The 25,378-nt window shown below is 43.7% G+C and overlaps 1 protein-coding gene across 1 annotated transcript in view; it reads left to right on the top strand.

Moving 5' to 3' along the window:
- Positions 1-25,378, top strand: part of ADGRL3 (adhesion G protein-coupled receptor L3) — a 480,164-nt gene that overhangs the window by 366,822 nt on the left and 87,964 nt on the right. Inside the window, exons 8-9 of the mRNA XM_066317961.1 lie at positions 17,785-18,090; positions 19,758-19,861. Of these exons, the coding sequence (XP_066174058.1) occupies positions 17,785-18,090; positions 19,758-19,861 (410 nt within the window). The remainder of the gene's footprint in view (positions 1-17,784; positions 18,091-19,757; positions 19,862-25,378) is intronic.

The following is a 25,378-nucleotide window of genomic DNA, read 5'->3' as shown; positions in this document are numbered from 1 at the left end:
GGCTTTTGGAGTGCTTTATGTGAGGAACCATGGAAATCTTCATGAAAAAAATACCAGTCTGTTCTGAGGCAATTTAGCAAATTAGCTGTGTTTTATAAAACCTGTGTTTTCATTGCAGATTTTCCTTCCTCTTGAGGACATTTATTCAGAAACAGGGTCTTTGTTCATTAAGAGACTAATTTATTTCTGTTACGTATTTGCTTCCCTATTGCTCTTTGTCTGTAGCCTTGTACGTTCAGCTCTGCTTAGCTTTTTGTCACCAGGATGTGCTCCTGATGCAAGGAGGGGACAAACACTAACAAGGTTTGAGAAAGCTTGATCTATTTTTTTTTTATAAGTATATAAAAATATCAACTTGTCTGTGTGTAGTATTAGGAAAACCTCAGTGACTACAGCATAGTGAGATGGCAGAGGAACGAGAGGCCTGCTTTAGACAAACAGGAGCCGAATTAAAATTTAGAATGATGCAAGTCTTCTTCAAAGAAACTAGTTAGTTGCATTTGAAAAGAAATATAACACACTTCATAATTTAGTATCTGTCGTGTTTTAGTGCATGCAAGAGTCTTGACAGTGGTTGTGGCAGGAACTTGTGTGGAACAAGGTAAATCTCACCCTAAGCCTTTTTCAATTGAAACAATGTTTGGTGGTGTTTGTGTGAAAGATTAAGTCAGATTCAGCCCTTGTTGGGGCTGAGCTGATGGTGCACAGAGATAGACTGGGATCAGTCTTGTGCTATTGCAGCATTTGATCCCTAATATACTATTTCATTTGTTCTCTAGTGTATAGAGAAATGCATTTCACATGCTCTCGTCTTCTCTAATGTGGCCTGAGGTTGTCAGATCTCTGTTGTTAGGTAATCACTGCTTGGGAGAGATGCTGCATCCCTCTGTTAGTCCTGCCGCATTTTTTGGTGTTCATGTGGCACTTTTTTTTGTCTCCTGGGGAGCTGAGCAAATGAGGATTTTAAAGTTTGTATCTCTGGTTGTGAAATGAGTTAAATCCATGCTAGGCTCTTAAGTGTAAGTCTAGAAATAGAAGCTGTACTGAGCTGCGGACTGTGGTCATGCTCAGCACAACCAGGTTAACAAGTTTTGTATGTGGTAGCCCATGTCCCTAAGTTGTGTATTGTATTTCTGCTAATAATTAATACAGTCTTTTGTTGTAAAAAGGCAAAGAAAAATGCTCCAGAGTGTCAGTCTCAGTTCAGATGCAAAACCCATCAATGCTCCATTTCACATAATATTTCTTTAAAGATTTATAGAGTACATCCTCTATATTCAGAAATATATGGATAGAAATTCTTTTTCCAGCAGTGAAACTTGTTCAAAAGCCGATAAGAAAGGAGACGATTTCTTTTTTTTCCCCGAGCACCACAGACAGTCAATTTGGAACTCGCACAGTGACGTGGGAGGCAGAAGGTACACGTAGGCTGGTGCAGGGCTCTCTGCCAGAGAATGGGGAGAAATAGGGCAGCACAGGCTCTCTTTGGGTGTTTCAAAGCAAATCTGGAGCAGATGTTCCTTAGCCCTGAGACACTGTTCTAACCATGAGCACTAATCTAACCTGACCGTAATAAAGGCTATCCCTGCTTCTAATTCTGTCCAGCCAATGCAAGGAGACATATACAGAGGTAGCAAGCCATGGGAGGGATTTAAGCCATCTTGATCTATTTAAAATTTGATGGGCTAAACCATCCACTACGCTCCCTCTGCCACCAAGGAAGAGGAGCACCTTCAGATGGAGATTAGGAAAAGCACCTTGCAAAATTGAGCATTCCTGTAGGTGTATGAAGAGGATGTTTGTGGTTTACTGGAAATTGTAGGTATTTGAGCTATGAGGTAAATACATCAGTCACTGCTTGCTGATGTGCACTCAGGATTTCCTAGCTGGCTTGAGTGAATTGGGAGCCTTGTTTTTTTAGGGTTCATCTCAGATCTGATCTCCCACGTGCAGCTTCATTAGATTGGACTCCTGACTTGGTACTGAGCCTGTGATATGAGAAGATGAAACTTGATTTGAAAGTAAGGCTGAGCCCCCTAAATAACCTGATACTCAAAAGGCCAGTGTTTGTTCAAGGCAGTGGGAGATATTGCTTTCTTAGTGTTTTTAAAAATCAGGTCACTTGTTCAGAGACTAACATTGGGATCCTGTTTATGAAAGTCTTGACCTAAATGTCTTACCCACTGTGTTTGCATTGTTTTTTTCCTAGGGGAAAAAATAATGAAGTGCAAAAATTAAGAGAAAGGGAGGTCTGCAAAGTTCTGCTTGACCCACTCATAATGGCACAGGCTGCACAGGACTCGATCTGTACTGAGCACAGCCCATTCCTCCTGCCTCCCCCCTGCTGTTTTGCTCTCAGTGGGACAGTGGTTTCCTAAATATTCAGTGCCCAAGCAATTTTCTTTATTTGGTTAGGGCTGTAACTTCAAAGGGAGTAATTGCAAACAACAAAAGCAGCTAAACTTGTGTCTACTCCACAAGCTCCTTCACTGACCCATGGAGCAGGAGCTCCACAGGGAGCACACACTTGACTTTCTTTCCCTTGGCACATCTATGTCTCAACTTATTGATGTTCTCAGGACAGCATTTGGGTAGCTGTCTCACTTTTCAAAGGTCAGATATTTTCTCAGCTCTCCATAGCTTTTTTCATCCTTGGCCTACAAGCCTGGTGATAAAATGAGCCTTTCTTTACCTGGGAGCTCTTGGAGGATGCTGTGATATTGCCAGGTGTGTGGTGATGTTTCCTTCCCCAACACGTCATGCTATCTCCAACACTTTAGGCCTGGAATAAATATCCAGCTGCTCCTGCTGCATCCTAAAGCTTCTGTGCCTGGATGCAATAAGACTAATCATAATCTGTGTCTCTGACTGGCTGCCCAAGTGATGGGTCATGTTGGCTAAATCATTACCCGTCATCATTCATGCCATTTCCACGTGCCAGCTGCACGCCTGCTGCAGATGGCCTAACCTCAGCCACCAAGGACAGTGGGGACTGAGCACATATTTCACTGAGAAAACTGAGGATGCCCTGCAACAAGGAAGGTTTAATCAGGGCTTTGTTGTGCTCCCATCTTGCTGCATGGCAGAGTGGCAAGGAGAGACAGGCAGTGTGGAGACTTTTGCTGACACAGCTCTTATATTGTCAGCAATTAATTAGAAAGTTTTGTTCAATAAAATGTATTCTAGCCTAGGAAGGATGCCCTTGACTTCAAGTTGGGTTATTAAAGAACTGAGTGTCTCAGAATATTTTTTTTTCTGGTATGCTTGCTTATCATTGGAAAAAAACAGATCTTTGCCTGCAGTTCTGATTGAGCACATATAACTTGTAGAAGGTCAAATCACAAATGCTTTTATGGGTATCAATTTTGGTTCAATTTGTTTATTAAAAAAAAAAAAAAAAAAAAAAAAACAACACAAAAAACCTGTAAAAGAATGCCAGTTATGAGATAGGTGTTTTGAGTGCAAATCTACTACCACCTCCTTTTTCATGTGCTGTTTGATCAGATGCAGCTAACTCTAACTGTAGTTTGTTTTGTGGTGAAGGAAGAGTATATACAAACACATCCACACAAACACAAGTAGGGCATCTGGCAGTTCTGGGGAAATGAATGAAGTTCCCACTCTGCAATCAGACTTTGATACTTCCCTGCTGGTTAGTGTTCCCCAAACGTGGAGAAAGTGGTAATTCAGCAAATATTACCACAGGGGTGTAGCACATCAGCCAGAAAGATGCCACCCCACACTGGACTTTGAGGAAGGTCGGTGGGGTAGTGTCAGATGTCAAGTAAAGGGGATATCTAAAATTGTTTACCTTGAGAGAATCCTTCATTTTGGAGTCAAGGGAACAGAGAGCTGAGAAGTGGGTGTGAGGCTGAGGAAAGCTCCATGTGAGGATGTGTTCTCTTTCCTTTTCTGGGAAAGGAAAGCAAATGGAAGACAATGGAGAAATAAAACTGGAAGGAGCAGCTCATTTCCCAAGGGGCAGATGTAGAAGTGGTTTGTAGGCAGTGACAAGTGAGACAGGCAGAGGTTAGTTTTGGAACTGACCCTGGGTGAGGAAAAGAACTAAAAATAGAGATTTAAGATCCCTTTTAGTGGAGGTGAGCCAGCACTGTAACCAGAGAGCTGTAATGCAGGTTCCACATGAATGAGATTTTATTCTATGTGCAGGGAGAGAAATCTGGATAAGAGGGAGATTGGGGGTTTTCTGAATGTTAGCCTGAATTTCCAGCAGGGATCCTATCACCTGCAAGAGCTTGGCCTCACCGGTGCAATGTTTCTGTTGGCTGATAAAGGAAATGTAACACTGCATTCACCACTTGGAGGATCCCTGCAAAGAAATTGTCTCCAAAGGAAAAATGTTCAGTAACACTGACTTAACTCATACTGCTTTCATCCAGCCAGGCTGGTTTTATGATTTAGATACTATCAAAAAGGAAAAAGAAAAGAAATCCCCAACAGTTAATTGTAGGGGGAAGGAATTTCTAAGTCTGCTTGGTCCCTGCATTTGGCTTCTTTCTCATTTCACACCCTTTGCATCTGCTGTCCCTTTTTCTTCATCCCTGTCCCATCTCATCCAGCATACTCTCAGCCTGGCCTGGGTCAGTTCTGTCATGGTTTTGTTTTTTATTTAGGCAGACACCACAATGTGAACTTGCCTCAGCTTGACAGAAATGGACAGATAATATTCTGTTGTGTTGCTAGTGGAGTCCTGCACGCCTCAGCTGCCAAACAGATTTTTAAACATCCTTGAACAATGTTTGCTTTGCGTGCAAGAGAGAAAAGAAATCTAATATCTGCTCTTAGATTCAGTCCTTTCCTTATGTGTTTTATTTGATTTTCTCTGTACACACTTAAAATTTCCTTTCTATTAGAACATGCTCACCCTGTGTTGCTTAGTGAGATTTGAAATCCAGTGACTGCTCTTGTTTAAAAGCTGGCTGGATCTAGAGTTGACTGTTCTTTTTTATTTCTATCCATTTCCCTCAAAGGTGGTCAGTGGCAGTGGATAGTACCTCCTCTTGGAGCTAAACATCCCTGTCCTCACATAAATCAGCCAGTGGATGAAAGCCATCTGTGGCAAATGAGTGTCAGGTCAGGATGCCCTGGTAGGTAGCAGAGTCTATTGGCCACTCTTGGAGATGCTGTTTGCTATTACAGAAGACAAAAGCTCAGCCAGGAAGCATGATTCACATTGCTGTCCCTGGACCTGAAATGATTCATGCTGCTAAAATAAAGTTGCATCTCTCTTAGTTACAACTCACTGGAGTCTGTTTGACCAGGCATCTCGGTCTCTATGAGATTTCTGTGCGCTCGGCTCTGAACAAGAGCTGCAGACAGCAAGGGTTTAACTGAATCAGTGATGCTGTTTTAGCTCAAATATGATGTTTAATAAGGGAAAATAACAGCTTAATTTGGAAAGGCATCTTGTAGGCCAGGGGGACTGACCTTGCAGGAGTGACTGCTGCCAAGAGGATTAGGGAGTTGCATGTTGTGCTCAGAAATGTACCGTGGACATGCTGAGCTTGGCGCAGAAGATGTGAAGAGTGGTCCCTCAAGCCCAGTACCTTGTCTGAGCTTCAGGCTTTGCAGAAAGAGATTCCTCATGGAATAACCTGGATCGAAAGAAGGGCTCGTTCTTTTGCGTTAGCAAATGATATTCTCATACAATAACACGGGAGGATCAAAGCCTTCCCTGTCCACCTCTTGTTTTACTGTAATCCTTGGCACGTCTCAGCACTTCCCAGGAGTGTGTTGTGGACTGTGATGGATGATGTCCTCTGCAGGAGGAGAAGGAAATAAGGACATCAGGTTGGCTGCTTGAGGTGGAGTTTTCCCCTGCCTCTCCACGCTACTCTGTTCTTAGCATCTGTGCCGTAGTTCCGGATTTTCTGGTTATCCATGGAAAGGCTTAAGCCTTCCCCAGCACCAACTTAACACCTCAAGGACAGGCGAGCAAATAGTTGAGATGCTCGCAGTTCCTTTTGTAGCCCGGAGATTTGCTGCAGCAGACACTGAGCTTTTCAGGGCACAGAGTCAGAAGTTGCTTGCTGATGGATGGCACAGTTTTCAGCCAAGGCTTGGGCGTGGAGGTGTTGATAAAGTGAAGGCAATGGCATTGCACTGACCTGTAAGCTCCTGCACCTCCAAAGAGCATCTGGGGTCTTGGACAAATTGAATGGCTTTTGATGCTACCTTTTATTGTCTATAAACTGGCTGACTCAGATTCCTAAATCAAATCTTTCCCTTTTTCTTCAAGCAAAACCACAATTCTCTCTGCCTTGGAACAATCTCTGTGGCAGCTTAACTTAGTGGATGTGCTGCTTGCCACTGCAGTGGAATTCCACTGCCTACATTTGGAATTTGTATTTTGCTGAGCCATCTCCAGGTTGAATGCCAGGCCAGTGAATGCCATGTCTCTGATCTGTGGTCAGCTAGCCTCTTTCTAAAGAAGAAAAAGCAACAAAATGTGTCTAATATCTATTTGACGGTTTAAGCATTTCTTGACTTGCGTAGTGCTGACCGTGAAGGTCTATCACAGGTGACCTTCTTCCTCCCTTTTCCTCTTGAGCCTGACCACCACACTAGAAAGTCTGTTTTTTCCTTCAATTCCAAATGAGTTCAGGGTTATGCTCTATTTTTTTTAGTATTGCAGGCATGACAGATCTCCTCTCATTATAAATTATTCTGTCTGCCTCAGCTGCATGCTTTTTCTCATTTATATTTAAGATAATGGAAGAAGAGTTGCTTTTGATGAAATAAGTGAGCTAGATTTTTGGTTGGTATTATTATGAAATGAGAGTTCTGGCTGGATAATGTAAAATATTAGGGCTTTTGAGTTTTTTAGTACCTGTGAGGCCCTGCAATGACTAGAAAAACTAATATACTTCTTCCCTGCAAATTGATGAAACTTCTCGATGCATTCATGGAATGTGAAAGGCTCAGGGCTAATAACATTACAGGTCTCAACACATGTACTAAGTGGTGTGCTGTAAAAAATTCATAAAACAAAAACATTTGAACATATTTGACACCGAAGAGAAGGAAAACTAATAATCACGGTAGACTGGTGCATTTATTTTATGTTACCTGTGAGAGCTGTAAAATGAGGTTTAAGCTGTGTGCTAGAAGCATATAGCAGCTTTTTAGCCATGCACTGTGGCAGCAGTTTTATCCCAGATTGAAAGTAAGAAAACATCTGTAAGTATATATGCATCTCTGCTGTATTTCAGAATTGGAGTATACCGCTTGACTATTTCTTTTTCCCTCCTGTGTTTCCGTTATGCTTTTGAGTTGTGCTGTCCTATGGAGATGCGTTTACATTTAGTTAAGTCTGTATGTTTGTGTTTGTCTGGAAAACAAATGTAGCTATTTAGCAGTTACGTTTTTAAGACACGTGCATCAGACCAGGTCAGACTATCTTTGTATCAACTCTCTCTTCTCTTTTTTAAATGTTGAATATGTGTATTTTTTTTTCTTTTTCTCCTTATGAGAGACGATTCTTTTGTTCGAAGTATCAAATTTATGCTTTGCAGTCACATCAGGAACTTCATTTTATGGATGTATATATTATAAAAAGCAAGGAGATTACACAGCTTAAAAAGCTCTAAAGGATACCTTTTTTTTCATTTCTGTGTCATCCTATTTGATTTTTTTCCATTAGTTCCCAACTTCTTGAGATTCTGCTGTTGCTTGTGAGGATCTGCAATGCTTTTGTTGGTAGTCCAAGTGGATCAGGTGCAGTTTAGGCTTCCAGACCAAGAGTACATTATGGAAAATCCCTAGTCTGGCACAGCAGCACCTGGACATTCTTCTGTCCGTCTGGTGCCTCTGGTTTGGAGCAGTAATTCCCCTGGGCATGTAAACTTTAGCCCCTGACGGCATGTAAAACCACATGCCAAACCTGGGGAACCAGGTATACAACTTTGACCTAAAATACTTGCTTTTCAGTACTCCTCTTCACTTGCTTGTAAGTTTTTAATGTCTTTTCTCTTTTGTGGGCCCAGTTCTGAGTGTTTAAAGGTCAATGGGTATATTGTTTAGCTTCGCACAAGGAAACATGCTCACCTTGCAATGTGCTGGTCTGAGCTATCCATTAACAAGAATAATGTGAAAGCTGACAGATGTAAAGCTACAGATAAATGTTGAAAGTTTTTGCACCCTGGGATTATGTACTGTCATCTTGTCATCAACCCTCGGGTAAGAGTCTGAAACTACATCTTGGCCAAAGCTGACTTCATGAGAGCTGGTAGCCCTTAATGGTTCAGAGAAAAAAAAAAAAATAGGTAAAACCTCCTTTTCTGATATTTTGGAGGCTGTTCCTTCCTGCCTCTTGGGTGTCTGCTGTGACTTTTCAACTGAGATGACTGGCCATGGCAGTGCCTCCAGCGCTGGAGCCTTCAGGGTGGAGATCTGAAATGCTGAGCATATGAATGAATATTCACCATTGCTGCCAGCACCCCAGTGGCCTCCCTCATATGAAAAATTAGCCTCTGGGACATGAGTGAGAGCTGCTTGCGTGCCAGGCTTTTTAGGATATCAGCATGGACTTGATAGTGCACTAAGCTGCCTGTGTCCAGTACTCTGTTAGGAAAACTGGCAATCCCTGAAAGTGCTACCGAGTTCATTTAACCTTAAAACACCCTGTGTATTGCACAGTTTGTTTATTTGCTATAAATCTGCTTTGCTGAAGTAGATGTGTTTTTCATAATATTAATGGTGTTCTCATTGTTGGAGCCCTCTGCAGAAGTCAGATATCTATAAAACAAATTTAGACGCCAGTGCTGTAGTTAAGTGTTGTTTAGGCAGATCCCTGAGCCAACATGAATGCAGTTGTTAGAATTGAGCTTTGCGATATATTGATGTTTCTACGTAAGTAATAAAGAGTTTAGAAAGGGAGCTGAGCAGCATTTTATGTATTTTTCAGGGAAACTGCTTTATTTCTGAAAGTAGCTGAATATTGATATTCTAACAAGGGAGTTTTGTCAGCTTCCTAAAATTGGTTTATGTGAAACATTTTTTCTTTTGGCACAAGCTCCTTTCCGTCCGTGTCTCCAGGGGTAGAAAGCAAACCACTGGTAAGTTTGGGGAGAGGATTGAACTAACCTGAGCTCCAAACCAAGATATGGCCAAAAGGCTGAAGCCGTGCCTGTGCTCTGATTTTCAGGAGGGGTCTTGATAGCACATCCATACCAAAGTGTACCAGATATGCTCAAAGGATGAGAAAAGGCAGCCTTAATCACCATCTCTGTTTCTGGTGGTTTCAGTGGCCTTTTCTCTTCACAGTTCAGGCTGGTTTCTTCATAGGAACAAGAGTAAATCAAACAAATAAGTAAAATAGAACCCAGTGCAGTCAGAGACTGAGTGGAGCAAATGCCCTGTAGAGAGGAAGCACCTTTGGTGGCTTTGGAGAAGGATTTTGGATTTTGAAACAGGTTTGAAATAGCTAGTGGGTAGCTAGAGGGGAATAGAGATGGATTTGGTGAAAGATAAAAGGTGAGGTATTGCTGGAGGTTTATAATTCCTGTTGCTCTAGGCTATGGATGTAACATGTACTGTACAGACAGCAGAGCTGCTGTCAGGGCTCCAGTTCATGTCTGGCAATGCAGTGTGGTCTGCATGCTAATGAAGTCAGTCCTAACACGGGTTAGAGGAAGAAGGGTGTGAGCAAGGGTGACTCTGCCTTTGATACTTTATGGTCCTTTTCCTCTCTTTGATTTCAGCTGACCAGCCCACCCTCAGAGTGTGTTTACGCTTCAAACACTGGGCATCCGGGCTGATTGGGAAGTATCCAGGATTTGGAAGCCCAGTATATGAATGCTGGAGGCACCTCAAATCCCAAGCCTCAGAGAAGCTGGGATCAAGGGATAGTGGTGCAAAGGGAGGTGAATTGTAATGCAAAAAGAAGGCTTTGTGATTTTAATCTGCCAAGCTGGACAGGAGGAAGTAGGACCAGGCCAATTTTCATTCATCTCTCCCTGACGCCTCTTGTACACGTGTGTGCTATGGGGCCAGGGAGCTGATTTCTTCTAGTTCCAGTGGATTGTCTCCTTGGGCTTGATTGTACTGTGCCCTCTTCCTCAAGATAACAGCACAACACAATCAGGTTTTAAATATTAATACAGAGATCATAGGAGTGTAGCTTGGAAGCACAGAATACTGAGAATTGAAAAGTCTAATCTGTCCTTTTTGAAAGCTGTCCAATTTCTTTTTTATTTACAGCATTTGAACCATTTCACAAATTGGAAAGCAACTAACCAGCCATTTCACAGGCAGATTATGATATGTTTAAGAAAGTCCAAGGCATTTATCTGAATGCAATTGGCCATCTTGCTGACTAACATCTAGATTGGAGATATTACACACACAGTTGAACAGAGACTATTTGAAGATGATGGTTTTCTCTTATTAAGTTGTGTTTGTAGCTTGCAACTGCAGAAATGTTTCAGATAGTGGTATAAGCTGACTGCCTGTGGCTCTGCAAAGGGCTCGTCACATTGATTGGGTAGATGAGAAAATGCTGGGGCGTGAACAGTCACTTTATGATTCCTGCACTCGATTCCATTCTTTGAAATGCAGAGGTGGAGAACTGCTGGAGAGAGACTGGCTCCATCTGGCACTGCCTCTGCACAGTGCATGCAAGTTGTTCGATTAAAGATGCATAAGTGCAGGCAAAAAGTGGGAAATACATATTAGATTGAAGCTACATCCTTTGCCATACAGATGGAAAAAATTGGGTTTCCTTTTTACCAGCTACACGTGTGCTTGTTCTGCCTAGAAGCTGTAAGGTATGTTTCAGCTTGCGTGGATAGAGCATACGTGGTTTAATTAATTAAAAGATTAAAAAAAAAAAAAAACAAAAAGCTGGCAATTCCAGGCTCCAGTAAATCTCTTAAAGCTGTAAGTGTGTAGCGCTCACATGTCTGCACTCTAATGTGGTCTGAATGAAAAACTGACAGCACCTGTTACTGAAATCAAAAGTGATTTCTCTAACAATGGGATACTGGGGAATTCCTCCCAGGCTTCTCTTTAATAGAGTTTGAAGGATTCAGGTTGGAAGACAGTGCATAAGATCTGCACCACTGGCTCTGATGGATGTGAATCATGCCAAGGGACAGTGATTGTTTAGGAGGTTAGAAGTTCACTCCATACATTCAGTAATAATACGCAGCTGGTATGTCCTTAAAAAAAATTGCATGCTTCTTTTTTCCTCTTGTGTAAAACCACATGTGGATTGGGGGGGGAAAAAATCAGATTTTATACATTCAAATCCAGAAATTCAAAGTGACTGCAACCACATCTGACAGTATTTTTGAGAACTAGAGTGAATTGAAGCTAGAGTGCCTAAAAATAGCCCTTGAACTGAACTCTAAACATTCTTAGATTTGTCCATTTATAATAAATACTGATCTACTGTCTATTAGATCATCTCTTCTGTAACCTTTTCCTATGGGCATAGTTCATCTGCATTTCTAAAAGCATTACAGCATGATGTTGAAAGAAATGCTCGATTTTTTTTTAATTTTTTTTTTTTGTGTGTGTGTGTGTGTGTATGATAGTCCAGTTAAATTTCTGCATTCTGCATTCTGCATTCAGAATCAGTTGCAAAGTCTGGAACAAGCAGCAGGGCATTAATACCCTCAGTGGATGGTTGCCAAAGGGTGCAAAAGGTTCACAAAGGTGGATTTGGCAGAGGTCCTGGGCAAGAAACCAGAGATAAGACTGAAGGAACTGTCTTCTGACAGAAGAAGACCATGGTGAAGACAACAGGTGATGCTCCTGTGCTGTACCCGTTCATCTCCTGGTGTTGCAAGATATGTGCTGTAAAATAACAGTAAAAATTTTGTCTGATGTCTCTGAATTTACGTATTTTAAGCAGGATCCAGTAGTTTCTTGGAGAGGAATGGGTCAGAGAGGAAAAAAAAAAAAAGAAATAAAGAAGTATCTTCTTTTATTCAAATGACAACTAAATTGGGGACCTGACATTAAGAGCTGTTTGGAGACAGAAAAAGTATTAAGTGCTGACACATGTACACCCCCGCAAAAGTCCCACAGAAGCATTAAAGCTGATATTTCACGAAAATGCAGTCAAGCTGCTGTTTGGGTTCTCATTTTTTCAGGCAAAACCTAGAAATTTGCAATAATAGTGAGAATGTTTTTGACAGAATAACTTTTCTGTAGCAATCCAGCATGTGGAGTGAACTGTTGATCATTGTCAGAAATGCAGATTTTTGAGTCAAAAGGGCTCTTGTAGGCATACTTTTTTTTGCCTGTTGAAAATCGGTGCATTCAGTGGCTCTTTGAATGTATTAACTGTCTTGCTGGGAGTGGTGCTGCAGTGAAAAGGACAAGCTGGGGCAGTTTGAGTGAACTTGAGCCTGTTGTGATGATTTTGCCCACTTTGGCTCTCATTCTTTGTTGTTTAATATTAAATGCTGAGACTGAGACTCAGAGGAAAGTCCCAGTGTGTTAAGTGATTCCAGCTTGAAGTGCCTCAGAAGAGCTGAGTTTGCACCATGTCTTGGACTGCTGCTGTAGGTTTCCTCTTAGTACAGGAGCTCAGCATATGGCCCATATCCATTGCAGCATCTGCCCAAGCCCAGCAGAGCAGTCACATGTGGGCAGAGTAGCCTTGGGCACAAAAACTGATCCCCTTGCTAAAAGAGGTAGGAAAAAAAGAAAATCCAGAAAGTGTTTTTCCATTTGTCAGCTGTCCACAAGGGAATGGTCCTTCCTTCTCCTCTGCTTTTCCTCTTTACCTTGTGTTAGTTAAGAGGGAGGAAGAGCTGTGTGTCATGCTTCATGTGCCTTTTTCCGGGTGCAGGGCTGTGTGCAGTTGTGTTGTTGAGGACAGTGTGCCACACGGAGCACTGTGGGGCCACTGCATATGTAATCTTCCATCAGTGGGTTTTGCGAGCCTTTTGTCAGTATCAGTAAATAAAGCTCCACAATCCCAACTGCCCCAAAAGCAGCGTGTGAACTTGTGCTCACACACAGGATTCTAGCTCAGCTTCCCAAAATAATGGCATGTGTGAGCAGAGGGGAGAGCTGTTCAGATGTTTGATGTGAGGCCGACTTGGCCTTTGCCTGCAGTAAAAATAAATCATAGTTGCTCTCAAACACGTGGAAGGAGCTGTACATAATTTAGGGGCTAATCTCACCTTGTTGATTCCCTGGCCCGCAGCTCTTGAGTAGCACCAGCATGTGGCTTTTGGTCTTCCAGCAGACATTTACCATGGGAAGGTTTTGCAGGGTGATGTCTTTAACGTAGACTCAGTGTAACTTTGCAGTCCAGCAGTATGTAAATGAGTTGGTGCTGTCTGTGTAGGTGATTCATTTCATCATCCTTTTCTGTCACCTCACATGGAGTTCTTAAAAAAAAACAACGAACCCACCACATGAGAACAAGAAAAAAAGGCAAAAGAAAGTGGGAATATATTTACTTTCAAATATTACTGTTTTTCTCAGGAGTTTCAGAAGATGTTCTGAAATGCATTTGAAAATGCCTGTAGAAAATTAATTCCCATGAGATGCATTTATGTGACAGGGAAGAGAAAAACAACTGTGATATAATCCTCCAATTGTATTAGGTTTGTGGGGTTTTGTGCTGCTTCTTTCAAGGCATGCCTAGACCTTCTTATTTGCTATGTAAATACAACTTGCACCATCTTTCAGTAGAAAAAGAAATGATAAAAGGGACGCTGTAAGCAGTGGATGTGGTTGCCAATATGAAAAGGGCAAAACTGCAGGGAGGGAGGAAAGGGAGGGACCTCCAGGTTTTGTGCTTCTCACAGTCTTTCCGCCTCCTGCAGTGCTCCGTTTGCCTTTGTGCAGCAGGAACGTGTGTAAATAATTGTGCATGGAGTCTGGCCGTGCTCAGGAGACCAGTGGGATTGCTGCTGTTGAGCTGCTGGATTAGTTGTACCTCACTTGGTCCAGCCCTGCTTTAGGTGCAGCACAGGGAGAGGCAGAGCCTCCTGGCTGCTGGCTCCCCATCCCATCTCCTTGAGCGTCAGGCTCAGGAATGCAGAACTCGCCAGAGAGTGAAGTCATCGTGGTTTGCTTGGACCTTGAGCGTGGAACTTGGAGTGCAGCCTCTCCTTGCAATTACGTGAGCAAGTGCTGGCTCGTAGCACACAGCCAGCAGGCTGAACCTTTGGACTGTGACCCTGGGGGGACAGCTTGATGGATGTGTCCTGTCATCCCTTACCTCGCCAAAGCCAGTGAGCCTCACCCAGGAAACCCTCTCTGCAATTTCTGCTCGAGGGGCACCTAGTTATCTTCATTCATGGGACAGAAAGTGCACAGTGTCTCTTATAAAGTATTGTTGAGTACACCGGGTCATTGGCTGGAGGCTTAGGTGCCAACATTTTTAAAAAATGAGAGAAAAGGTAGCAAATAGCCTTTCTTGCAATCAAAGCTGCTTTTGTGGTAGGAAAACAATAGTCAGATTAATTTGGGAAAGCAGTGTCCTGTGTCTGGGAGCACCGGGAAGAGGTGAGCAGAGCATCTAACCACATCATGGTTGTATGACATGTGGTGAATTTTCCTCATGGCAAATACAAAGTGCTTGTCACTTGTCATGTCACTGCTTCTGGAAAGGGGAACAGAGAGAAATCGGGGAGAAGACAGTCCATTATTTGTATGAGATTTTTTTTCCCTATAAGGAAATCCCTACCATGATTTTCCTTCCACAAGCAAAAATCTGCCTCCACAAGCCTGAGCTCTATGTGGAGGTTGGGAAATAAAAGAGAGAAGGGAAAAACCTAAACATTTCTATTTTCTTGCTAGTCAAATGTGCCCTGAGTAGCGAGAGGCTCCTCTGGGAATTGCAATTGCTCCCTTGTGGACGCTGGAAATGTTTTGGGGTTTGTTTTTTTATAACTGTAGCTCTAATCTGAATGATGGCAAAACTTAGTCTTCTGCTATTACTGCCAGCTCTCTATATAGAGCAGGAAAGAAAGAGCTGAAATATCACTTTGGGGTGTTTCTGGGGAAGAAATGTTTCCATAGCCATAAATTGCTTTCTTGGGAGCACTGAAAATTCCTATCCCAGTGCTGTGCTTCATGGAATCCAAGTCAGCAAAGTCTTGGATTTGTAAGGAGTAAAAACTGAGTCTTAGCCAAAAACTTTAAGGTCTTGATATGGCAATACATGGTAAAAACAAACAGTAAACATCAAATAATTAAGTTTATACATTTCTAGCTGTAGTAGTGTTGGCGTTTTTTAAAGGTGCTTGTCTTGGAGCAAAGATTGTCTTGTGAAACAAGAAGGTCTGAAGAATCCCTCCGTTGTGCTGCTTTCCCCCAAGTTAAAAATTCACAGTTTATTGGCAGCCTGAGTTAATCTGGAGGTTTGATCTCTGTTCTGTGCTATAGGATTTAGGTGCTTTTGCACAGGTTGCAGTCTCTTAGTGGTTTTGCTTGGATTTGAGAATCATTTATATGTAAATGATCCTGATCCCCTGTTCTTTTCCTCCTTACCAATTAACCTGCTTTTTGAAGCACGCAGTTGTGTGAGTAAAATTGGCAAGTGGTGCTTCCTGGGTGAAAAACTGGGTGGTGTTAGCATGGTGACCATGATTGCTAGAGCTCATTACCAGATTGGCTCTTTGAATAATCAAACCTTTGAACTCAGTTCAGTGGTATCCCATCCGTCTCACTCCGTTAGGCAACTTCGAGGCAGCTCTTTCATGTTGTCTTACAGCTTGTCCTATGTAAATGGCGGATGTGTTTATTTTCAAAAGCAGCAAGAAAGCCCTGTGGAACAAGAAAAAAGTTGGAAGAACAAGCCCTCAAAGAGATTTTGACACTGGTGCCAGGGGGTTTATGAAAGATAAAACAGCTCATTTTTTTATGGCTAAAGGAAAATGCCATTAAATCCCTTGTGCCTAACTGCTACAGTAAACTTGCCAGAGCTATTCCAAAAACAGCATGCCGTGGGATATTCAGTGATTTTCAATGAAAACTAGGCTTAAAAATGCATATCTCCTGTGTGTGGATCAAGGGGAGCTCCAGGGTGCTCAGTATGTTTCTGTACGCTCACACATGACTGTAAGAATTATTTTAAACAGGGAGAGCTTGCTAGCTTTGACTTTGAAACTGCATCCACTGAATCTACTCAGTTCCTTTGCGCGTGGCATAGGTAATTTTACAGAGGCAAAATAACTTGTTAGTGCAAGAGTAAATGGAAAAATTTTACAGGTTGTTATCTACCAGGCTAATCTATATTATGAAGAAATAAAACATACTTGTGGCAAGTCCTGCTGCAGTAAAAATGTCATATTTGCTGAGGTTCTTTATAAATTTTAGTCCTTCCTGTAACATCAGGGGGAAATCATTGCTTCGTGACCTAGTGCAGCTTTGAACAGGAACTGGAAGAAATCTGTCAGGGTCTGCGTGTTTTTGCATTGTATTTTTCAGAGTTCATTTAGACTCAGGGTTCATGGTGAAAGAAAGGTGGCAGGAGAAGGCTGGAAAATCTGTTCACTGAGTGTTGAGGACCTGTTTTCAGATTAGTGTCCTGGTGCTCAGGTGAGTTAGTGTAGAAACTCCATTTCCTGTTGCTGGACATGGAGCACCAGTGACTGAAGGCTTTTTGGTGGTGGAAGAGGTGGGTTCATAGTGAGGTGATACAGCATGGAAATTGAAGTAAGAATGGATCAGGCAAGCCTTTTCATATTGCTTCCTTACCTGCATTTCACAGTAAGCCCCAACATTTTCTCAGGCAGGGATTGAGGGGGCAGTTGTGGATATCTGGCATTTAACTGGAGTAAAAGTCTTTTGCTGAGAGAAGCTGGAGGATGCTTATCTTTGAGTGAGGTAAGGGAGAAGGGAGAAGCAAGCTTTTCCATAGGCTGTGTGTGACATGGCATAACAGGGGTGATGGGGCATCAGCTGGGGGAATCCTGCTTCAGTTTCCCCACCTGATATTTCAGGTCAAGCCATAGACAAATCCTTGGGAAGCTCCAGTCTGTGCAAGCACCTTGGTCTAAGAAGGAGGTTAAATAAAGTAATTGTAAGGTGGGCATCCCTCAGTGTTCCCCACACAGTCAGTACTTGGCGCAGCTATTGCAGGATATCCAGTGGGTTAATGCACTTCTGAAGCATGTTCTCCACCTCTTGCTGCTTGACTGCTCGTTGCAGGTTTTCAATGGGGTAGTCCACTGAGCATTATGGTCTGGAGGATCTGGCTGGGCTGATGAGCACTTTTGCTTGTGTAACGTGGGCTGCAGGTCAAGGGGCCGGGCACTGCTCTTGGGATGGGGCAGCAAAACACAAACCTCAGAGAAAATTGGTGGCTTGCTCTAGAGTGCAGCCTTGTGTTCATCCCTCTGTGCACTTTTGATTTTGGGACTATATTTGCAGTTTGGTTTTGGGTTTTGTTGTTTTGGGGTTTTTTTATTACACCATGGAAAACGTTTTTCTGTCCAAACCATCTGGGTCTTCAGCAACACTTAAAAATTAAAAGCGCTTCTGTGCTAGGTGTTCCCTAAAAGATGAAAAATAAGATTTTTACATTAAAATGCCAGGAAGAAAAATGGTGAGGGCATAAAGTGCTGCTTTATTTTCATCAGATGCTAGTGCTTTTGGAAAATCAGTTGTGCTCCAGTGGTCATTACCCCCCTGTGTGCTTTGCTCCAGCTTCTCTCTGAAAGGCAGCTGTGCAGAAAGCCTTGCCTTAGCTCCAGTTACGCCCTGCAGGTCATCACAGGGGACATCCTCAGGACCTAGCCTGGAGTCCCGTTCCCTTCCTCTTTCTAACCAGCTCTGCCTTTGTTCCAGGAGCATCCACGTCGGGGGCCCTGGGCCCGGGGAGCACCGCCGCCAGCACCACGCCGCGGGCGGCCACCAGCACCACCGGCCGCAGCACCACCACGTCAGCCTCGGGCAGGAGGAACAGGAGCACCAGCACCCCGTCCCCCATGGCCGACGTCCCCGAGGACATGACCACGCACCTGCCGCCAGCCTCCTCCCAGCTGCCGCCCGCCGGCGCCGAGAGCTGCGAGCCCGTGGAGGCCCGCGACATCATGTGGTCCCGCACCCGGCAGGGACAGGTGGCCAAGCAGCCGTGTCCCTTGGGCTCCATAGGTGAGTGGAGGGCTGGGAGGACACAGGGGATGTCTTCGCTTCCCGTGACACCTCGCTGCTACTGAAAACGTTATGGGGTTGTGCTGGCTCCTCTGCCTCCAGAATTTTTGTGCGATGCGCCTTACCTGGTTTTGCCTGTATTTGTAGCCCCTGGGCTCACTGACTGATGTGTTGGTGGCTCATTCTTTGCTTCGAGGGGACAGGGGAGGAAATCAACGAAACTTGTACTTTGAAGCTCCTGAACCAGTGCGAGGGGTTTTTTTAAACTGCAGCCAGCATTCAGTGTGATCAGCTGGGCAAGTGGGGAGGAAACAAAGCCAAATCTTTCAAAATGGTTTATTGCTTATTGGATTTTGCTCCTTTTCTTCTGCTCTTCCCGCAATTGTTTTCTTGAAAAATGTTGCTTTTGGAAATTTTCTTTTCAATTTGAGACATAATCGCGTTGAGAATGGCTTTTGGCATATGGTTCAGTTTGCTGTGTTTTAACAAATGCAGTTTTCCAAAAATAGTTATTTTTCATGCTAGTCTTGGTGTCCAGCCCCAAAAGCTCACTTTCAAAGAAGAAATGTTAAAAGTGGAGGAAATTGCCTGAAAATGAGAGTTGAAGGGATCTGACTAGCAGAGGAGAGACTCTTAGTTCTCCACTCCTCGAGAGCCATTCACAGCTATGTATATGAGTACTGACTCATTCTGGAATTTGGTGAGCACAGATTGATAAAATATATGTTAAAGTATGAGGAGCGTGGAAAGGCATCGGGGTGAGAACAGGTGAAGAATATTTAGGCTGTCTTTTCCAGCCCTTCTTGGTAAAATTAATGCAAAAAGTATGATGTGATTTCCAGAAATGGGAAAGGATATTCTGAACCAAGGCTATAAAAAAAGAAAAGAAGATGAAAAAGGAAAATAAAGGCTGGATGCAGGGAGTCCTTTCCTAAGCACAAGAGCTAAGGACTGGATGAAAATAACTAAGGAAAAGATAATAGCCAAACTTATGGATAGGGGATGGCCATAACGCTTTCCCATCTCTAATTTCAGTGATTCAGGCAGCTTGTTAAAAGCTGTGATGTATTAGCAGTGATGCATTTGTCTTTGTCTCAAAAGGTCTGAGGCATTTTGCTGTCCTTTCCAGCAGGGATTGGGCAGCTCTTCCCAAACAAAACTCTCCTCTAAAGTTCCTCTTGACAGTTGGGGGCTGACAGTAAACCCCAGCATTATATCTTGGCATTTGTAGCATTCAAACTTTTGTGTGTTTCCACCCAAATGTTGTAATGATGATTCAGAGCCATAGAATCTTCATAAAGCAGCAAGGAAGATGAGGTAAAGGGTCTGATCCCAAATCACCAGTGGTGGGGCAGAACACTCAAGGTGCTGGCTCAGTGTTTGAGATCTACTTCTGATTTCTTACTATCTGGCAGCTTTCCTGCAAGTTCTCTGTCTGTATTTGCTGTCCGGCGAATTTGAAGTAATATTCCTGCACAACATCATGGGTCTTTTATGTCTTAGGGCCCTTAAAGGACCAAGATGATGGGATACTAGGCCACTGAGGTGACTCAGAAGTGTCCTGCTCAAGACCTGAGCACTAATAAGCTTCCAGAAGCCTTAGACATGGGTTGCTAGGGGAAAAATGCAATCAAGTCACACTGAACACAGCAACTTTCCTCCTACAGGTGTTGCAACTTTCCGATGTCTTGCGCCTGATGGTATCTGGGAACCCCAAGGACCTGATCTTAGCAACTGCTCTTCACCCTGGATCAACCACATCACCCAAAAGGTAAAACCCTTGCCATGTGTTGACCACTCTGAGTCTGCACAGTGACCTTGCTCAGCACCCTGGTTTTCTCACACAAGGAACCCAAAAGGATCAACAGTCACACATAAAGTTCGAGCCGTGCATAGTAGCCAGGAATTGCAAGGAGAAAGCGAGTGTGTCATAGGAATTAAGGCAAAGAGGGTAAGAGAAGGCAGAGGAGAGGGAGTGGAGAGTGGAATTAAAGTGAATGACATTTCTTGTTTGTGGCAAGAAAAGGAAGAAGAGGGAGGAGGAGGTGGGTGGACATATGGAAAGTACTGAATTGTTGAAAAAGGAAACACCCTTTCATGCATCCTCAAGGATTTTTTCATGTCACGCAAGCACAGAATAAACTCCATAGTTAAGAAATCTTTACCAAAGAAAGGCAGGCTCAATGTGAAATGTTTGGTTTGTGCCTCTGACTTTCTGTTTTTAACTCCTGCCCAAATTATAAAAGAACTGGTGGAATAGAAAACAATGCTGCAGTAATGCTTATCTTTTGACTCTTAAGCCCCTTGATGAATGTTTTCTAGCACTTCATCATTTATCAGTGTTAAAAGTGCATTAACATGTGACAATAGAAGTTCAAGACAAGCAGAGCTTATTTGGTAGCAATATGTTGAGCATTTTTGTTATTAATGCACAATGGTGCTTTCAGCTGATTTCATTACAAACAGAGACCAGATGTGTGTTTACGCCACGGAGTCTGTGGGCTGAATCTTTATTATAGCAATTTGTGGGGATTTATTCGCTCCTTTAGCCAGAGTGAGCGAGTCCTGGCGTTGCAAGTGAGCTGTGCTGCTGCACAGTAGTGACACACAACTCCCGAAGAGCCGCTGCTCACTGGTCAGTGTGATGGGGTCACCCCACAGACAAGACTCTTGGGCATTCTCCTCTCTGCCCCCCGTCTAAAGTGAGACCTAATAATCTCTGAATTGCTAGCACTGATCGTTCCTATCTTGCTTCATCTGTGCTCATACCCATCTCTCCACAAGGGAAAACATCACTTGATATGGGGCTGCTCTGAAAGGGCACAGCCGCTGCAAAGCTTGTGGTCGTTCTGTCCCTCTCCTGCCGTACACTCTGATGAATACAGGCTGCCTTTGCTGGCATTAGCAGCTGTGTGCAGCTCTTGTTTTATGACCCACGTACTTACCCTGGAGGGGTTAATATTACTTACTCCAGCCATAATTCACCCAGGCAGCTGGGAGACCTCTTGCTGCTTGGTGAAGATGACTAGGCTGTTAGCCATTAGCAGAGGGAAATAATAGCCTGCACTGATGAAATCTCCATCAAGGTTAGGCTTATTTTATTTGAAACCCTAGCTATCATTTGCGTAACAAATGAGCCCCATTTAATTTGTTACGTGCTTTCAAAGCAGGCTAAAACTGAACAGGCAAGTTTTCAGAAATGCCCAGCAGGTTACAGCTGGGACTAGATTTTTTCTTTTATATTTCCTGGAGGAATTTAGTTATGTTCAGCATTGAATACGTTTTACCAGTCAGTAGAAGGACTTGGGGAATCTATGAGATGACCCTGAATCTAAGCTATTTGCCTGAGAGGGAATTCACTGGGATCTTGAGATATGTGACCCAACCTCAATGACAGCTGTTACGGAACATCAAGACTTTTCAGGAGTGACTTTTGAGGGGAAAGGCTCGCCTAGGGGTTTGTGTTGGGGGTTGCAATCATTGAAACATTTGAAAAAGACCTCAGAGATCATTGGGTCCAATTACTCACCCAGCACTGCCACGTCCACCACTAATCCATGTCCCTAAGTGCCATGTCTACATGTCTTTTAAATCCCTCCAGGAACAGAGACTCAGCTACTTCCCTGGCAAGTCTGTTCCAATGCTTGACCACTCTCTGTGAGGAAACTTTTCCTAATATACAATATAAACCTTCCCTGGTGCAACCTCAGGTGGTTTCTTCTTGTCCTGTCATTTATTACTAAGAGAAGAGACTGACACCCATCTTGCTACAACCTCCTTTCAAATAGTTGTAAAGAGGGATAAGGTTCCCCCAACCTCCTTTACTCCAGCCTGAACACCCTCAGCTGCCTGAGCAGCTACTCTTAAACCTTGTGCTCCAGACCTTTCCCCAGCTCTGTTGCCCTTCTCTGAACTTGCTCTAGCACCTCAATGTCCTTCTCGTAGTGAGAGGCCCAGAACTGAGCAGAGGACTCAAGGTGTGGCCTCACCAGTGCTCGGGACAATCCCTGCCCTGCTCCTGCTGGCCACACTATTGCTGATCCAAGCCAGGATGCCACTGGCCTTCTTGGTCACTTGGGCACAGCTGGCTCACCTTTTATGCTGGCAATTTTCCAGTTACCCTTCCCCAGCCTGTAGTGCTACATGGAGTTGTTGTGACCCAAGGGCAGGATCTGCACCTAGCCTTATTGAACCTCATACCATTGGCATTGGCCCATTGATCCAGCCTGTCCAGATCCTGCACATGCCACGTGAGGGCACTCAACATGATCTGCTCCATGATACTGCATCGCATTTCCAGCTTCCAGTCCACTAGGACACCCCCAGTTAGCCAGAACTGCTGATAAATGATGGAAAGTTGCTCAGTAAGTCTTCTGACGGTTCCCTCAGTACCTTTGGGTGGATCTCGTTCAGCCCCGTAGACCTGTGGATGTGTAAATGGTCTACCAGGTCACTGACCATTTTTTTTCCTGGATTGTGGGGGTTTTCTTCTGTTCCCCATTGCTGTCTTCCAGCTCAGGGTGCTGAGGACAGCTGGTCTTGCTGTTAAAGACTGAGCCAAAGAAGGCATTAACTACCACCGCAACTGTTTCCTCATTCTTCATCACTGTGTTTCTCCCATATCCAATAGAGATTCTCCGCGGCTCTCCTCTTGTCTTAAGTGTGTTTAGAGGAACATTTTTTTGTTGTCTTTTATGACAGCAGACAGGTAAAGTTCTAGTTGAGCTTTAGCCCTGCTGGTTTTCTCCCTGTATAACCTCACAACATGCTTGTAATCCTCCCTAGTTACTTGCCCTTTTTCCAGAGGCCATAAGCTCTCCTTCTTTTTTTTTGTTCTCTTATACCAGCCAAAGCTCTCTGTTCAGCCAGGTCAGTCTTGTTCCCCACCAGCTCATCTTTTGGCACATGGGTATGTCCTGCCCTCAAGATTCATTAGGATCCTTTCAGTAAATACAGTTCTAAATTACGAAATAACCAATCGCCATTTGGTTTCCCTGCCCAAGCAAGAGGCTTGAAAATCATCACTGCACTTAAAGATGGAGACTGAATCATCCATAAATCAAGCACTGGTTTTCAGCATCCATGCTGTGGATGGGATGCTTCCCAAAGTTTGCAGATTTGCTCCAGCAGCTCTCTGAAGATGAAAAAGGAGCCTTCCTCTTCTAAGTCAAGCCAGCTTCTCTTCTTGCTGCTGTGGGGACAGCTAGAGGGAGCAGTAAGCCAGCTGTGCTGTGAGGACAGGGCTGGTTACACCTGCAGCTCCACTCTCCTGCATCCCCACCTCTCCTGGTCACTCAGACAGCTGCAGCTGCAGCACAGCTGACAAAATGGGTAAAAATACTTCTTTGTTAGCCGGGGTTCATACCTGCTCAGCATGTCTTCTTTCCTAATCTGCTTTATCTCCCAAAAATCTGTCAACTGCTGGATCCAACCTGCTCAGGAAGAACAGTGATGGGTCCTATGGAGGGATTTCAGCCGAGCCAGAAAGGATGGTAGGGAAACGCTGTGCTGGCTTTCCATATCTGTGTAGTGAAGTAAAAATGATTACTTACTTCTTCTCTTTCTCCTGCTGTGCTCAGACTGTAGATTTGGTGTTTGCCTGCTTGCATCACGGTATTAGGTTTTACAGCCGTTTCCTAGCTTCCATTAGAGTTATTGTGCTTGATGGAAGATCAGAACAAATGTTCTCCTCAGCAATTCGTTGGCCTCCTGACATTTACTTTAACTTTATTGTTGGTGCCTACCATGCCCTCGTAACGGAGCGGGAGAATAAACTTGCCAGTGCGATTGAATTATGCACTGCTCCCTGGGTTATTTCTAGAGTCAAGCAGTAACAGGAAGCAAAAAGGTCAGCTTTGGATACATTGCATCATCCTCGTAGTGAGGTCACACCTTCAGTTTCAGCCTGTTTGTTTTGCCTCTTGCTTTCATCAGTGCCGTCCTTAGCGCAGCGGGTGACTTGCCTGAAGACATCTCTTCCTTGCTGCAGCTTTCAGCCGTGGGTGCTGCCAGGGAGGACAGGCACTGCTGTGCTCAGCTTCAAGCCTCTCAAAGAGAGGAGGCCTCTTTTGTAGCAGAACAGAAAAATTTGTGCCCTTTAGGAATGTGCAAAAAGCTTCAATGTGTAAATCTAAAGCACGTGCCACCCTTGCCCTTCTGAGTGGCCTGGGTCATGTGCTCCCAAAGAGCAGGTGAACCTTAGGATTCATAGCACCTTCCTGACGTCTTGTAGATCTCCTTGGGTGTGTGTTGCAGGGAGAGTGAGGTTTTGTGGAGGACACCCCCACATCGTCTCGTCCAGGTCTGAGGGTGCAGCTGCAGTCCTGATGACAGCACGATGAAATCCAAGTTGCTTTTGGCAGTCTGTTTTCAGAGCACCATCATGAATTGGATGGAGCAGGTGCCACGGAGGGTGGCTTATTAAAGCATCATTAAATGCTGTTTAAGCTGGTTGAATATCATAGTTTCAAAGCCACTTTTTCAGTGGCTCTCTGAGTCTGCTGCACTTCATGGAGAGCATTGTCTCTTCTCCCAGGCAGCTGGCAAAAGGACAAGAGGACACAAGCTGTGCCAGGGGATGTTTAGGTTTTTGCATAAGGAGGCATTTCTTCGTAGAAGGGGTTATTGGGCGCTGGTTTGAACTGCCCAGGGAGGTGGTGAAGTCACTGTGCCAGGAGGTGTTTAAGGAAAGGCAGGATGTGGTACTCAATGCCATGGTCTAGCTTACATTCTAGTATTGGTCATAGGTTGGACTTAGTAATCTTAGAGGTTTTTTCCAACCTAAATGATTCTGTGATTCAGAAAAAAAAAAAAAGGAAATGATGGTAGATGTGCTCTGACTGTTTTCTGTGGATGCACACACATATATTGAAATTCCTGCCACGGAAGGAAAAATGCCATGAAGGCTTTGCAGTGTCAGAACTTAGCCTATAGCCCCTCTTACAGCCTTGCTACCTGACTGCTGGCAGCTAATGGTGCCTGGTGAAACCTGTCAGATGTTTGTTCCTCCAGAAAACAGCATCAACTTCATGGTTTTTCCAGTTGACCAGTCCATCTGTACATTCCTGTTTTTAAAAATCCTAGTTCAGTCTTTCATGCCATCTTTTTTTTTTTTTTTTTAATATCAGTTTGCCTCTTCAGAAGGCTGCAGGAAAATACTTCTGCGTTTATGACTACAGTGTTTTAGTTCGTTTGCTCTCTTCTCAGCATATTTCTTATTTCTTCTGAATTTTCCTCCCTAAGTACTTTTTTTTTTCTTTTTTTCAATTTCTCTCAGTTTTATTCTACT

Source organism: Sylvia atricapilla, chromosome 4, assembly GCF_009819655.1.
Source record: "Sylvia atricapilla isolate bSylAtr1 chromosome 4, bSylAtr1.pri, whole genome shotgun sequence".
NCBI lineage: Eukaryota > Metazoa > Chordata > Aves > Passeriformes > Sylviidae > Sylvia > Sylvia atricapilla.
This window is presented reverse-complemented; position numbering and strand designations above follow the sequence as displayed.